This window comes from Vidua macroura, chromosome 1 (genome assembly GCF_024509145.1).
Source record: "Vidua macroura isolate BioBank_ID:100142 chromosome 1, ASM2450914v1, whole genome shotgun sequence".
NCBI lineage: Eukaryota > Metazoa > Chordata > Aves > Passeriformes > Viduidae > Vidua > Vidua macroura.
This window is the reverse complement of record NC_071571.1, coordinates 10,161,457-10,178,635: the sequence shown is the minus strand read 5'-3', so window position 1 is coordinate 10,178,635 and position 17,179 is coordinate 10,161,457. Positions and strand designations below refer to the sequence as shown.

Sequence of the window (17,179 nt, the reverse complement as noted above, 5' to 3'; positions counted from 1 at the left end):
ATTATTTTGGGAGATTGCATGATGCCTCTGGCTTTCTCCTTGTTTTAGGCCAAAGGTTTAGGCCAAAGGAAAACCCATTGGGGTTTTCCCATTCTACTATGTATTCTCATAGACACAGGGACCATTTGTTCTGCAGGTGAACATTTGATTTCTGAGGAGGTTTATTGATGGAACAGCGTTCACAGAGAAGCAGTTTTGTCATATTTCCCAATTATCTCAGAATTTATCATATCTATAGACTATTTTATATTTCTTGCACTATAAGTTTACTTTAACTTTTTAAGGATTTTTAAGGATTTCTTGTAATTTGCAATGAGGGTTCTTTGGGGACAAAGCGTCAGCATACAATTGCATAAGGTGGTACCTGCTTTCTTACTGCCTCATGTTTTCTTTCAATAGATCCTCCCAGGAGTACGTATCATTATTGCTAATCCAGAAACAAAGGGACCCTTAGGAGATTCTCATCTTGGTGAGGTGAGTCATGAGAACCTGAACTTTGTATGCTCTGAACTAAATTGCAGAGACAAAGCTATTGTTGTGCATGCTAAGGATTTCCTATGATACATCTTATCAAGTGCCCAGTTAAGAAAATAGTGAATTCTACTTATCATATAAAGTGTGGATCTTGATATTTGTGTCATTATTAAAATTGTTAGTAAATTGTTTCTAAATATTAATACCTCAAGTTAAAAAAATGAAAAAAAATCTGCTTTTCCTAACTATATATTTGGTGCTTCACTAATTCTGATGGAAGCTTACATGAAAATTAAGTTTATAGATTAGTCTAATTTCAGCTAGATGGTTTTCTTGTTCTGTTCTCCATAATCATTGTGCTTCATTGCACTGAAGTACTCTCATTAGCTGAGTTGAGCAAGACTATGTGTTTTTCAAATTTATTTTATGTTTCTAGACTGAGAAAAAATATGTTATTTTCAAGCAGTTAAAAATCTAGTTAACATAATGAAGAACATGTTTGATCATAATTAAAACCACAGTCTAATCTGTGAGTTTCTGTAAGAGTTCATTAATTTGAAATTGTAAAAACTTCCATGATGCTTCAAGTTTGATAGAATGAATCCTTCTCCATAGGTGAAGGTCCCTGGCCTCACCCTTTAAAATAAATCTGTCTGGTGTTCATGGAGGATGCTCTTCTGGGGTAAATACACTGAACCAGGAGTGAGGAACATGCTGGGCTCAGAGCTGCCCAGCAACTTCCACAAAAGTAGATTGGTGTCTCTGTGCTAGAACTGGGTCAGTTATGTGTCCAGAAACAGTGTTAAAAGACATTTTTAGTATTATCTAGCTATGACTAAAAATATTTGCATCAAGAATTTTCAATAATGCTTCATTCTCAAAAGCTACTTTAATTAATACCAGTATAATTGCTTTTAACTTAGATATGGGTTCACAGCACTCACAACGCCAGTGGGTATTTTACCATCTATGGAGATGAATCTTTGCAATCAGATCATTTTAACTCAAGACTCAGCTTTGGAGACACACAGACTATTTGGGCAAGAACTGGTTATCTGGGGTTCCTGAGAAGAACAGAACTCACAGATGCAAATGGAGGTAAGAGGTTTCTCATCATCTAGGTCTACACAAATAATTTGAATTATTTGGAGAGTGACATGACCTCTCTGGCTCTGTGGTACCTAACATGCTCCGTCTGTGAAACCTGTAAAACTGCAAAGAAACCCTTAATTAAAATAATCAGAAAATAAATCAGAGGGCAAGATTTCCCTACTGAAATAGTTGCTTCTCCTTTGTTGCACCTCAGGTACTATAAATTCCCTCCACCAGTGACCTTTTGGCACTGTTAATATACCCAGTGCTTCAGCTTGAAAAATGAGAAATACAGCTGAAACTGCCATAATTTGCTCTGGCACTTGTGTCCCCAGAAATACATTTGTGAAGGTGGAAAAAGCCTGGTGGGAGTCTGAGCTCTGTCCCTCCTCTGACCACCAGCTCTGTTATAAACCTAATCACAGGATCTGTCCATTCTTCAGATTTTCCTGTTTTACCCCAGAGGGCTGGGTACTGAAATGTAACACAAGCAGTAGCCTGCAACAGACGCTATAGAGTGGGTTTCTGTCAGGAAGGTACAGGACTCCCTTACTTGTTTTAATGATGTTCCTTGTCTCTTGTACTCATTCAAGTGAACCAGTGCTGCCAGGCACACAAAGTTTCTTTTCTGTGATTTTTGAGGAGCACAGTGCCACGAGTGGCTGTGGCTGAGCTGGCCATGGGAGGCTGTTGGCCAGGCAGGGTTTCCAGCAATGCTATGAACACCTCCAGGAGTGATCCCAGGGCCATTAGAATAGCTGCTATTCAGCCAAGAAAGAATTTTAGTAATCCTTGTGGATTAGGCCTGCTGCCGTGTCCTTGTAATGGCACCTTCTGAAGAGATTTACTTTGGTGCACAGGCTTTTTTCATTTCATAATGATAGCCAACCCTGAGAAAATTCAGGATTCTCTGAGGATATTGCAACTTAATCATTCAAATAGCTTAGGTATTCTCCTAGCAAAGAGTTGCTCCATTCTCCTAATTTTAGCTCCTAGTGCAGAAAGTTCTCAGCCCTTTTATTAGATAGACTTCATATTGTCATTATAATACCACCATACGACTATCCAAATTCATGCAAAAGGAGTCAGTTATCTGCTTTTAAGTCTGTTAGCAAATATATTTTTTTTATGACTAGCATGTAATTGTTTATTTTCAGCCTAGTATCTTTTAAAAAGTGTGATTTCAGCCTCATTTATTTCATCAGTAGGTAAAAAATATGGGTTATAAAAGTGTTATGCTTAAGTTACCTGAATAAGCAATTTACAATCTGGCTATAGCATGTTTTTAGTTTATTGCTAAACACCTTTGTAATAGATTAAAAGCATCTGTAGTGACCATCTCAAATCAATTGGAAGAACATCAGCCACACTGTCAGGATCAACTCTATTCTTTCTCTTCGAAAAAACAGGGAGACACGGAACCTATTGACTATTCAGAGTGCCTTAAAAAAAAAAAGAATGTGTTCTGCATCCACCTGGGAGAAAATCAGGAATTCTGCCTTTGTCTTTTTCAAATGGCAATAGTGTTTCTGCCTTCCTTTCTTCTGGTTTTTGCTCTGCATTTCACTTCAATAATGGAAAATGCTCATTAGTTCGGAAATCACTTCAGGGTTTCAGAAATTCGAGGATAACTTATGTTGCACTTATTTTACTTAATTCTTAATGTGAACGTTTCTCTAATTTAATGTACTGGAGAATAGAATCTTTCTTTTTTTTTTTATCCCTTTCCCCCAGAACGCCATGATGCACTTTATGTGGTGGGTGCATTAGATGAAGCCATGGAATTGCGAGGGATGAGGTACCATCCGATCGATATTGAAACCTCTGTCATCAGAGCACACAAGAGCATCACAGAATGGTAAGGATTATATAACACCAGGGCCCTTATAAAAAGCTGAAATGTCTATAATGTCTGGGTTTTTTCCTTGGATATTGCAATTGATCCAGGAAATGGCCTGTAGGGATGGTCACAGGATTTATAACCCAGCTGCAAATGTGTCCTTAGGATGAAACTTTTCACAAACAGATTTAATCAGAAAGGACTGATTTCAGATAAGTTCATTCTTTTTCTTTTTCTTTTTTTTTAAGGAGTGAGCAAGCAAACATTTCAAATAAATGAACACACTAATAAATTTTATTAGTGGACACACTATTATTTTTGAATTGGTTATTAATAAATGAAGCAGTGATCAAATCAAGGTCACAATGGAAATTGAAGCAGTAAATCAATGAGTTAATAATAATGTTATCTTAATCAATGTATCATCCTCAGATGTACACGGCAGGAAATCATTTCTTTAGTCCAACATGAGCACAAATTGCTTTTCATTATTCTTGCATCAGAAGACTCAGTCAGGTAGTTGTTTTGTTTTGCTACAACCACAGCTCAGCTATTCACCTTTCAACCAAAATGAATCTGTTGCAATAGCCAGAGCAATTTTGTGCATTTTTCTTTTCAATCCTTGTTGCAGAGATGTGGCCTGGAGCAGGAAGCTTAATAATGAATGAAGCACAGCAGCTGAACTGGTCTTTAGTAAAAGACTTTGCTTTTTTCTTAAATATCAGTTAAAACGAATACAATTAGTTGCTTGGCTGACTGTAACTGAGGTTTTGCCTTATTGCCTTCTCCCTTGAGCATCATCACTGCCGGAATGGTCTTGTGCCAGACAGGCATTACACAGGGAGCTGGGTTCTGTGCCTTCATATAGAACAGTATGAACACTTTATGAATGTCATGAAATTCCCCTTGAAAATGTGTCAGATCAGTACCAGCAGTGGATGGAAAGTTTTCAGAGCAAGCTGTTTAAGGACTGGTCTATTATAAGATGGCCACAGATTGATAAATTGCTGTGTTCAGCAGTATCTGTTTGTCAGAGGTTTGTGTCCCCTCAAATTATGAGCTCACAGGCAGTGAATAAAGTAGCCATATCACACTGCAGAAATTGCAGGGTTTCAATACCAAAAAATGCTTAAATTATGTTCCTGCTTTCAAGATTGCTGAGAGCACTTCAAGGATCCTTTTTGTTCCACAACCATGGAAATCCTGAGTGAAAAATGGCAACTGGAAAAGGGTTGGGGGTAAGCTGGAACAACTGGAGAAAAACACCACTGAATTTCTGCAAGAACATGCAGATAATTCTCAGTACGTTAACTCTTCCCAGTAGTTGGGTGATAATGTACAAGGCACAGGAGTGAGAACTCAGAAAACACTCTGTACTGTTGCTACCCTTTGCCCAAAGGCCAATATTTAAGGCCAGTATTTCAGGATTGTTTTCCCTCAAAAAGAAAGATTGCTGATGAATTAAATGTGTCTCAGATGTGGTCCCTGCAGAACAGGGACACACAATTATTCAGAGTGCCAACATCTGGTTTGCTCACAGTTCCCAGCTTTTTCCTAACCAATGCTCTGCCAAATAACCATCATGGAATTTTCATTCACAGTCCTTGTCCTGACTGTCCTTGACTTCTCTCATGTAACTTTTTCAGCTTCTCTTAGGGGCCCTCCTTTTGTCTTTGCGAAACACCTCTTGACAAAATAATAGCCAGCTAACTCTTTTGGGTTTTTTTTTTATAATTTGTATTTCCTTTCTGTGGACAGGGGCATGAGCCTCCTTTCTTGTTTCAGTTACAATGCCCCAGTAAGGATTTAACTGCATCAATTTCTGTTGCACACAGAAGGTGCTGGGTATGTCCAGTTGATAGATTGTGAAAGCCTCTGAGAAATGCAGCTCGTTCTGTAACACTGGACATTGTAACACTGAGGGGCTCGGGGATTTGTTGACTGACATGTGATCCTGCTGGGCAGCTTCTGTCATTGAGGATCAGATCTGAAAGATCATTTAAAATTATTCTTGTCTTTTAAGAAATTTTAGCACAAAATCAACAACCTCTGACTCTGGACCTCCTGTGTCTTAACACATAAAAAGTGAAAGAGTGGCAGAGTCTGGTTTTATTGTGATGTAAACCCACACTGCAATTTGAAAGTGTTTCTAATACCACAAAATGCGTTTTAATGTATGTGTTTTAATTAAAGCACATGGTTGACTCATTTAAATGTCAAAGTCTCAAAAGAGGAACAGAACAGAGCTTCCTGGAATTTGCTTAGAAGTGGTTTATACACAAAGCTACACAAGGTATTTGGAGAAGAAAACAATTTGGAGCTTCTTTCCCTGGAGGTGTTTTTCCTTGTTTTTCCTGTAGCATTTGGTGATGTGGAAGCAGCAGGAGGGGCCATTCCCAGTGCATTAACTGTTTTGCATCTATTGTGTGTGACTTGATTATTGTGACTTGATTATTTCTTAAGGAAAGGTCAGCCTTCCTGATCCCTAGCTTTTGGTTTGAGATTTTTTTATTCATCAGTGCTAGAAAGTTGATGCATGTATAAGAGAGACTGGCTAATCTACCTTCATCTCAGCCAGTAAGAACATAAAGAGCAATATTTCCTTTTACTTCCAGTGATCACCAGTGACTTTAGAACCATGACATATGAAATGAGTTTTAAATTATATTGAAGCCTCTTGGGAGTGTCATTGATTTTAGGGCTTAATAGAAGCTTCATGAAAGTTTTGGGAATCAGTTTCCTGAATTCAGACAAACTAATTTATTCTAAACCATGTTTTAGGGACCTGCTCCTGAATCTTGTTATTAATTGCTTTCCCAAGCTAACAGTAGTTTCCAGGCATGGTTTTAAATGCTAACTTACATTTCAATGAAACTTCCCCAGGTTTTTTTGTTAAAATATATATAATACTAATTTAGTTATTTGTACAGCAATCAGTAAAAATTCCAGGACCTCTCTGGAGATGGTCACCTGTGCAGATTGATACTTTATTTTGTTAATATTCAGCATCAATCAAAACTTACTAGAATGTCTGTGAAAACATAATTACAAATGAAAATTCATCTCACAGCAGTATTAAGTCAAAAGGGGCCTTCTCATCCTTGCTTTGGCTGCTCATTAGTTTTCCAGATCAATAAGCACATAACAATTCAATCAAAAAGTACTTTGGCAGGATCTGAATTTTTTTTTTAAGAGTTAAGTACTTTTCTCCTAAAATCTATTCTGTCAAGCATCAACATAGAGCACATTTTCGTAGCGAATTTTTGGGTAAAGTAAGATATGTTTCCACAGTACATGGGTTTTCAGAGCTGTCTTAGGAGACTAAAACAATGCACTTCTGTCTCAATCAAGCATTGACCTCAGGGTAAGAAGCTCTTTTTGAAGATGGCTTATGTACAAAATATATTCTGACTTTTAGATGCTTATGCTCAAGACAGTTCTGGGAAGTTATCCCCTGATTTTATGAAGTAATGGCAACTAAAGTACAGGACTTGATGTATGGCCTACATGTGTGGAATATTATTGTTTATTCTGTAGAATAAGCTAGAGGAAGAAGTGTCTTAAACATCTGCAAGGAAGAATGAGATTGCTCTTTGTGGCTCAGCTGTGCTGACCTCCCATGAAATGCAAAAGTCTTTGGAGACTCTGGAGATGTGAGGAGGAGGAGGATGAGGATGGAGGGAAGCTATAAAATTACTCTGGGTGGAAGCATACACCAGACTTTGATACCCTCCCAGCCTCCATATTTGGAAGGATAAATGCATTATCCTTAGCCAGAAATGGTCCCAGATAGCAGAACCCAAAATTTACCTGCTTTGGCTCAAGGGCTTAACCAAAACTTTGAGGTCTTACAAAGTTCTTTTAGCAAGGAGGAGATACTGAAGATAATGGTGTTCCCTTCATGGTCTCAGCTGTTAATCAGGAATGTTAAAACTCCTGTCCCCTTAAACCCAACAGAAATAAAACAGCCAAAATAAAGCAGATGGAGACACAGCCTTATTTCTGTGGAAATCAATCGGTCCAGAAGAATTGCAGCTTTTTTGTGCTGAGCTCTGACCTGCCTGGACAGCAGCCAGCCCAGTCCCGAAGGCGCGTAGCCGTGTTTGCCGAGCGGGCATGGGGAGGATGCCCCCTCCCTGGGCACCCCTGAGCCTGCACTGTGCCATGTGCCTTCCCAGGGCTCCGCACCCTTCAGTAGCAGGAGATATCCCACAGACCTTTCAGCTCAGACTATGCTCCTACTGTTCTTGGTGCCTGCTCTCTTAACCTCCTTGTTTTTTTGGGCTGCTCTTCAAAAAACCCCAGAGGAGGCACCTCCATACACACATCACTCCATGAACACAGCAGAGCTGTGGCACTTCCCTGGCTTCAGAGGGAGCCATGTGCTGTCTTACTACCTCCTTCCATGGCAGGCAAGTTTCTCTAAAGTTCAGCTTAATGCTTAAAATTGCAGCATTATCAAAGAGAGAGCTCATGGGGCTGTTCTGCCCCTGCCTGCAGCATGTTCTCTCTTGCTGTTTACACTTTGTCCTGAGCACATGGAAAGAGCCTAAGGAGCTCCAACAAAAGGTAACCAAGGTGCAAAAAAAGGGATAAAAAATGAAATGGGTGAAAAAAAAAACATGACTAATATTATTTTTTCTTTTGTTCCAGTGCGGTGTTTACCTGGACAAATTTATTGGTCGTTGTAGTTGAGCTGGATGGATCTGAGCAAGAAGCTTTGGACCTTGTTCCTTTGGTCACCAACGTGGTCCTGGAGGAACACTATCTGATTGTAGGGGTGGTGGTGGTTGTGGACATTGGTGTAATTCCTATCAACTCCCGTGGAGAGAAACAACGTATGCACCTACGAGATGGATTTTTGGCAGACCAGCTAGATCCCATCTATGTGGCCTACAACATGTAGTCTTGTACCTTAAAGCTTCCATAGACTTTACTATAGATGTATAAAATTTTTTTGTGTCCACTAAAAAAGTGTGCAGATAAGATACTGACACTCATCAGAATGGAACTGTTTCTATTACGACTTTTCAAAGCAGTCACGATTGGCAGGAAATATAATGTGAAATGTTTTCTTTTACCACTAAATTTTAGAAAAGAAGGACTATGGGGTAAGGCCCTTTAGTGTGTTGGAAAAGCCCATTTTAAACTTTTTTTTTTTTTTTTTTTTTTTTGCTTATTGGACAATACTGCTTTTTGAGTAAATGTGGCTTTGTATTTTACATTACGTAAGCTGAAGTAGATTTTTTTTTATTCTACCCTCCAAATGGATTCTTTTTAAACAATTTGCATACTAATACAAATAGTTGTTTCCTTCATTTGTTTTAATATGTCATAAAAGGCTGATGAATACAGATCCATTACTAACTTAAGCCATTTTAGATCCCACATCTTAGGAAAATACGTAGTGGTACGAGGAGAAAACCCAAAGTAGCACCTTTCAATTAGAAATCTTGCAGCTTTCTGTCAGAGATGCTGAAAGCCCAAAGGCCAAAGAGCCTTTGCTGTTAGCGTTAGAATGGAAGAAATTTATAAATAAGGTGTATTTCGGCAACGAGCTTGCAAATATCTTTGTACTAAACTAAAAAGATAAAATAAGTTAACTACTTCTTCTGTAATTATGTACAAAACGTTTAATTTATTTTGATCTCTTTAGAAGTATAAAAGAGAAGAAACATTCAAGAATATTAAACTCTTGAAATGTTTGCTAATATAAAAAACAAAGTGTTGTATTATCTTGAGTGGATAGTATCACATCAAATATATATATATGAAATATAAATTCACTAATGACAAAAGATTTTAAAGTTTAAAATGCAGTACTTGTCACTTGCATGGTGTCTCCCACTGTAGATAATCAAATGTTACTCACAAATTTTTTGGAAAAAGAAAAAAAGCAATCCTGGATTGCTAAGTATCCCTGTCAAAAAGAATCCTCTAGATACCAGCAAGTGGAATTATTGCTGCCTTTAAGGCAGTGAATGAATTTAAGACTAAAAATGCACTACAATAATTTTCTTTTCTTTGCCATGGAGGCAACAATAAATATTCGTGCTGGCATGTGCATACACTTGTTAGACTTAGAAAAGGCAGGTTGAGGAATAGCACTGTTGTCTAGCTGCAGAACTTTGTTGCACAATTTTTTTCATTGTTTTAGTTGGTGTTTTTACTGCTATAAGGAAAAGTTTTGGGGTTTTTTGCACAGAGTTATCAATTTGCCTCTCAGCTAGGACACGTAGCTCGGTGGCCAACGCTTCCAGTTTACATTTACAGGAAACGATTGTTTCGATGGTCTTTAATTTATTCCTTAACAGAGAGGAGCGAACAGTCACCACCACCCTTTGGCACAGATCGTGCATCTGCTAACTAGTCCCTAAACACATTTAAACATCAGAGGAACCCATCTGCCTGGTTAAGGAACCGAGGAGTCCCGTGGTCTCCAGCCTGAGGCCATCATGAGAGAAGAGTAGGAAAACATGCATCACAGCTGCCTTCATTTTACTACCTTTGGAGAAAAGAGGGGTTTGATTCCCCAGTTCTGTTGTCTTCCCTGCCCCCCATGCCCCCTTTTTTAAAACCTTCCCCTTCCTTCATGTGGTTGTAACTGAATTGACCTGTTTGTGATCAAGAGTGGGATTTACCAGCTGCAGTCCAAGAATGCTTTTCTTATTTGTCCCAAATGACGTTCATGTGCTGGCTCTCATTACCGGATATGCATGACTAAGATTGTTGCAGGGCAAATGTTATCATGTTTATATCACGTATAAGGGAGTCTCAATGCTGGGTGTTAAAAATCTTTTTAAAAGGTAGGGACGTTTTAGTCTGCATGTACAGTACAGAGCATCTCACCACGTCAGACGCGTTTTCTTTCAGGCCATCTTTTCCGCCCTCACTGTCCTGTGAATAGCCCTATTCCTGCTCTGCAGACCAATCCCATACTTTGTCAAATTCATTTTCTGCTCCCTAAAAAGAATAAAATCTGTTCTTAATGGCAAGTTGTTGTAAGGTTTCAGACAAGATGTTGATTGATTACAAACATAATTGCAGTGTGTGAACTAACTTGTGAAGTCCTGCTATCGCTGATCTCAGTACTGCAAAACAAATCTCGCTGTCGTTCAAAGCATCATTTTAACCTTCACGAAGTCAACTTTGCATCTGTAGAGAATAAAAGAACTGCAATGCAGTTGTGAAACGCAGTTAATAACAGCTCTCTTCTGCAACCTGTCATCTGTGGTTGTTAAATCCTGAGTTAAGAGAAATGATAAACTGAGTTTCTGGTTTTGTTGTGCAAGCAAAAGGAGGGAAACATTTAAGCACCATCAGACTGAGCAATAAAGAAGGATTGTTCTGTATTAGAAACTGTACTGTAGATAAACCATTCATGAGAATGTATAAAATGTTTGTCTTGTGACCTTGTGCTTTTGGAGTCAGACAAAACCATGTAATCAACTCGATGCACATGCACAAAAAGAGAGGGTACACAATGAACATTTAAACACAAAACTAATCAAACAGGAGCAGATTCCTCATGGTGCTTGTTTATTATATATATTTAATCCTGCTTGACACTTTACCCAAGGGAAGACTGTCCCTTTTATCAGTTGAATGTTAGCAGCGTTATTTCATAGAGTGTGGTGACTGGTTAGAGAAATTCATGTAACTCAGCCAATCACAGATTCAAACAAAAATTTTTATGTGCAAAGGACAGCAACCTTCTTGTATGTTAAACCACCAGTACGCTTTGTACATCTGTGATAACGCCTGTTTTATATTCAAATGAACAAATAAAAGCTTTTATTTTTGTTGCTCTGAAAATATCAGTTTCTTAATTAGTCATCTAAAATGGAGCTTCCGAGAGCTGTGGATACTCGGTGGAGGAACATGGAGAGCTATACTGTAATTTTATTTTGTTTACCTCTCTTGTTGCATAATTTATTAGTACAAATCATTATACTTTTAACAATGTTTAAATACTGGTGTGGGCATTTATTGCTGAAAGACTTTCATATGGCAACAAATGTTTTTTGTGAAATGTTTTTTTAATTCTTTTTAATATATTCAAATATACTGTTCACATTTTTGCTGAAAGTGTAAAGATTATTGTAAGCTTGGTAACATTTTGTGAGAAGCAATAACAAGCATTAGTACTGTAAAACTCCTCAAATTTGTCACTTATCACTTTTGTTGCAAGGTCTTGCTACTGTCATGCTGCTAATCAGTCACCTAAGGAAATTACTGATCCAGGTTTTGTAGCTCTGATGGAGCTTTCTGCCAGTGGAAGTTTATGGGTTACAGCTTGGTCACTCACATGTGGGGCTAGAACCTCCCTATCGATTCAGCAGCCTTGGGCAATGGAAATGTTATCTTGGAAATGTGATCTGCCTATTTCCATTGGCTTTTTCCAAAAAGACCTTGATTTCAGAGCTGGCTCCCAGCTGCTGAGTAGCAGAGAAAAGGTTTTGCCACAGCTCTCATTTTCCAAATGTGATTTCGAAGGGTGAAATTCTCAGTCCTCGTGTCTTTGGAGACCTATCTGGGAAATTCAGGGTGTAAAATCCCATCTCTGCTGGCTCAGATTTCAAGTTGCTTATCACAAGAGGTAGGTGCAGTTTTGTGGACCCATAATTATCCTGAGCAGAGAGAGAGACCCAAAAATTGTGGGAAGGAGAAAGCAAGTTAGAGATGGGAGAAGCAAGTGGATGGCAGAACAGCACATAGTTCCTGATTCAATTTTACAAATTGTTTCATTAAAGCAAAAAGGGGATTGATTTTTATGTTAATGTGATTAAGGTTTTTAAAAGGTTAAAATATTTCAATTCCATATTTTAAAAATTATTTTGGCTATAACACTCCAAAGCTGGTGGGAAATCTCAAAAAAAAAAAAAAGTAGGATTAGAAGAATCATGCACAATACAAACTGCATAATTTCTTCATTATGACATTGATATTAAGAATGTAAGAATTGGAAAAACATCTGATAAAAGACCACACAGCTTTCCTTTTCTGGTGTTCAACACAAAGATTTGCTTTATGCACTGTTATTATCAAGAGAGGGAGGGAGGGAGGGGGGTGCACAGAAATCAACAAATTCTCACAAGTCGCCTTGTGAACAAAGCTGAGTTTGGAGGAGTTTTGAGCTCTCTCCCCGACAGCTTCTCGCAGTCCCCTGCTGGGCCACTGAACCCTCTGCACCCCTGGAGAGGCAAATCCAGCTGTGGCTCTTGCCAGGGCACACTCCTGGTTTGAGGGGACTGGGCTGGGCTGTGGCTGAATGGGCAGTGGGGGAGAGGTGCAGCCTACAGGAATCATCCCAAGGGAGGTGGACCCCTCTGTCCCCAGGGTAAGAGCCAACTGATTTTGAATTTTTTGTTTCTTTTTTTTTTTTTTCTTATTGGAAGAAATTTTTGCTTGAAAACTGAGATTTGAAGAGGGAAAAGAGAAAAAAGCAACCAGATTCTACATTGTGAAAGTAGAAATTAATCATTTTCTGGGGGGATAAAATATAAAATAATATATTGTTAATTTTTTTCTTAAAGATAAATGCATGTTATTTTTTTACATCTGGAGTGCTCCATTTGGCAGCTCACCTTCCCAAAAGCACCACTAATCATAATTTAGGGTTCTCCTTTTCGTGGCTTTTCTGTTCTCTTTTGAGGGGTATCACCTTAAAGCTGGTACAAAAACCCTCTCAAGCTTTGCCTCATTTGTGCTGCACCTGGTTGAGATCAGCATCTCTGAAACAGCTGCTCCCCCTTTCCTACACAGCAGACCAGGATGAGGCCATCTCTGCATCTTCTGTCATCACCCTGGCACTGGGAACTGTGTGGCATTTCAGATTCACTCAGGTTCACTAAGCAGGTCATGCTGCATCATGCCAGTCAAAGTCAGTGCTCCTTACTTCCTTCTGGTCTGCACAAACAAGGTTTCTCCAAAGGCACTGTTGTATTCTCTATCATCCGCATGGGGAAAAAAAAGTCTTTTTCCCAGGGATCCCACAACACATATAATAATTTTTTTAAAAATTTACTGCAAAATATTCTATGGCAATGAGCAATTAATGGTGGATCCTAAAGGCACAAAGCTGATCTTGCTTTAATTTTGTGCTTTGGCATGTGGAGAGTGGCTGGAGGAGGGGACAAAACTGATGGAATCTTCACAGGGAGTGGCTTCCAAATGTGACTGGCAGCATGTGGGAGAGGTTTGGAGATGCTGGGAAAGGCACCAAGATCAGAGCTGTACTGAGCTACCAGAATAAAGACACCAGAGGGGGAAGCCATAAATGAAGGGCAGTTTTAGGAAGAGTGTTTGGCGTAGAAGGGGAGGCCAGCAAAAAGAAGATTGTGCATATGGAAGTAAAGATCAAGCAGCTGAAACTATCTAACCATGTGACATCAGGCACACAGTTTTAAGGGCCTACATTTTAATTTTCTCGCCTAGGGGAGTGCATTTCAATCAGGAAGCTCCAGATGCTGGGACACACCTCACTTCTCTTAGCCCCAGGTTCTGACTGGAAGCTTGGATGAGCTACCCCTGCTGAATTCAGCCAAGGGCTCTGCAGTAAGTCTCAAGAGAGGAAGTGTATGGAGGTAGGAGGACAGACATGTGCAAGGCATGGACTGAGTTTATCCCAACCCCAATGGTTTGGGAAACTAAAAAACAACCATGTCTGTATCATGTAAGTGGCAGGACTGAAGAACAGAAACCTTGGGAGAAGACAAGAGTAGGAAAAGCAGATGCAGGCAAGAAGAAAATAACATTTCCATGAAGCCAGGTTAGAAGGTGAGTATGGAATGGGCAGTATTCACAGAGCAGCAGGAGACAAGAATTTGAGCCAAAAACTGCCCAAAGGAAATAAGTGGCTGAGGATGCACAAAGGAATTAAACTTTCCATTGCAGACACATGCTCATTAGCATTTCTAGGATGCCTCTCTTAAACATTTGGGTTTGGATACTTTCCTGAAGTCCACAGGAGTAATTTTTCTGCATAACCCCCTCTCTCCTAACCACAAGTAGCTGTGAGCTGGGGTGGGGCTACACCCTCGTGTGGCTTTGCAGGGTCCCTGCATGGCTCAGTCCTGGCTGGCTGCTGCAGGGGCAGGGATGGACTTGCACAGCCTGAAAATGCCTCTGGCTGCCAGGGCAGACATTGGGCATGCACTGTGGAAACCCACAGCCTATCCTGCCAGTCCAGGGTGTAGGGCCACAAAAACTGAATGGGAATGTTTAGTTCCTCTCTCAAAAGCTCTTTGGTTAGCAAAGAGAAAGAAGAAGTGTGGTCTCAGCTATAATTATTTCCTTTCCTTCAGAGGAGGGAAGTATTTTTTTAATCTTAGAGCAAAGCCTTTTTACAGTACAAGAGGCTTTTAACTACTGTTTTAAGCCATAATAAAATTGCTGTTGGAGATCACTCAGTTATGAAAATTTTCTAACAAACCCCATGTTTTCTTAAATGAAAACTTTCATTTAAAACTCCTGTTACCAGTGGAGCACCTAACAGGGCCATAACTTTACTGCCCAACTGGTGTGACTGCATCTTGCTATGCCTGCATAAGTCACATGTGTTGTCATTGGACTTTACTTACAACTACCAGCACCAATTATTTCTCCAGCATGTGAAAGCCAGTGCATCCACAGGAGAAACACAAAGTCAGGATGCACAAAAACACAAAGTCAGGATGCAGCCTTTCATTTTGGGATGCAGCAAAGTCCCATTTTGATTTGGAAATGCTGAGTCACAGGAAGAATAATAATTAGGTCTGTAATGGGACAGGCAACTCCAGACACTGCTTTTCTTCACCAAATGGTGAAGTAGCAGTAGTTGGGAGAAGTGGAAACACTCCCTCTGCCCAGGGAGGTGCGGAGCAGGATCACAACTGAGAGGAAAAAAATTCAAATTCTGAACAAGCTGTTAAAAGAAGCCCATAAATAGGTTCTGTCTCTGGAGATGATTCTGTACAGAGAATGTACTTCCATGAGCCTTGGGCTAAAGAGAAAGGCTCTGGGAGTGGATGCAGTACCAGGGGCAGAGGCTGGCAGTCTGGGCTGTGCCAGGCTGAGGAGGAGCTTGAGAGGCCTCTGGCTTTTAGGCTTGAGCTTCTGCTGCTCTCTCCTTGAAGGGCCCCTCCCTGTGACAATTGTCCATAGTTTTCCAAGGGAGGCTCCTGCATCAGGAGAAGCATGGGGTGGCTCAGAGCTTCTCAGTGTCTGTGGCATTTCAGGACAGATCCAATCTCTGCAGCAATCCCTGCTGTGTAAGCTGCCTCCTGTTCCCCTTCCTGGCCCCAAAATCCTAATGCCACCCCACTGACTGGAGGGAAAGAAACTGCAGGGCTTGGGGGCTTTCCTTGCAAGTGCAGCATTGCCCCCACCCAGATTTGTCAGAGAGAGGCAGCAGGAACTGCTGGACTGCTGGTGGGAAGGGCTGGGCAGTGCTGGGCTCCAGCTCAGCATCCAGCACTGACTCCCAGCCTGCCTGGAGCAGCTCCCTGCTGTGGCAGCCACTGGCACTGGGGAGCTCAGGGTTAAAATGCTGCTGGCTCCAGTGTCAGTGGGAAAACAGAACAAGCAATTGCATGACTGAGCTGCACATCTTGCATTTCTTTGGGGCAAAACTAAAAGGCTTTCCAGCCCTTGTGGCCTTTACGGACTTGTGAAAAGACAGGAAAAGGCTCTGTCACTCAGTCAAGTGTTGTGGCAGCCAAAGAAATTCTCTCTCCAGCACATAAGCCACGCATGGCAGAGTTTCTGGCCGTGATTCTCCTTTGGGAAGGAGCCAGTGTTGCTGCCCCTTGGAGGGGCTGAGCTGCAGGGCCAACAGCAGGGGATGTCCCTGCCTGTGCCCTGGAGTTTGGAGGCCTCATTCTGCTCCCTCCCCAGTCACAGCAGATCCACACAGCTCCCACACCTCCCAACGAAGACAGTGAGCCCCAGCTGGCTGAGGCACAGAGGGGTGGCCCACACCAGACAAAACCCTCTCTCCTGGTGACAGGGACTTCAAGAGTTTCTTCAAGAGGCACTGAGTTAGTTTTCACTTTTAATGAAGCCATTTTTCACCTTGAAGGCTCTGTTACAAGGGACAAAAGCACATTGCTGTGGTCAGGCATGGTGGGATCATGGCTCAAAACTGGCCCAGTGCAGAGGTGGCTCCCACAGCTCCCATGGGAGTGAGAGCAGGAGAGAGGCAGAGCCAGAATGTGGCAGCAAGTGGGGCCCCACACCACCTACAGTGGCTATTTGAAAAAGCTACCTTTCCTGTTAACGAAATAGTTAAAAATGAACGCGCTCTGGCTTTATTAATAAACATTGTTTTCTTCTGCAGAAGTCCTTTTCCAAACACTACTAAAGCATTTTGTGCAACCAGATTCACAGCGTCTTCTGATGCAGAACTGAGTTTATTTTTAGATACCTCTCTAGGGTAAATCCTATTTCCATTGAAGCTTCACGCCAGCTTAGTTTTCACTCAGGGAGTTTACAGCAACTGGCCAGTGGCTTTGTAAACAAACACATCGCTCTGCCTTTTAGCATGCAGTGTTCCGGCTCTCTTGGCATTTCTTCTGAATAATCTTCAATTATCAGTCCCCTTCTACGTACAAATTATCTGCAAAGTAGATGCTGCGCTTAATTTCAGCCTCTTCATTGCTGTTTGCCATCCTGGAACGGATAAAATATCTTCTATACCTCATTAGTGGCTCCAGGGTCATGGTGCTGGAGAGTTTCTGGGGCAAGCATGGCCATGGGGAGCAGGAGGGACAACTCAGAGTTAATTTTCTCTTG

The 17,179-nt window shown here is 40.7% G+C and overlaps 1 protein-coding gene across 1 annotated transcript in view; it reads left to right on the top strand.

The window, feature by feature from the left end:
* DIP2C (disco interacting protein 2 homolog C) overlaps positions 1-11,221 on the top strand; it is a 308,057-nt gene extending 296,836 nt beyond the window's left edge. Inside the window, exons 36-39 of the mRNA XM_053984007.1 lie at positions 400-474; positions 1,398-1,572; positions 3,301-3,424; positions 8,060-11,221. Of these exons, the coding sequence (XP_053839982.1) occupies positions 400-474; positions 1,398-1,572; positions 3,301-3,424; positions 8,060-8,312 (627 nt within the window). The 3' untranslated portion in view covers positions 8,313-11,221. The remainder of the gene's footprint in view (positions 1-399; positions 475-1,397; positions 1,573-3,300; positions 3,425-8,059) is intronic.
* The last annotated feature ends 5,958 nt before the right edge of the window (positions 11,222-17,179 follow it).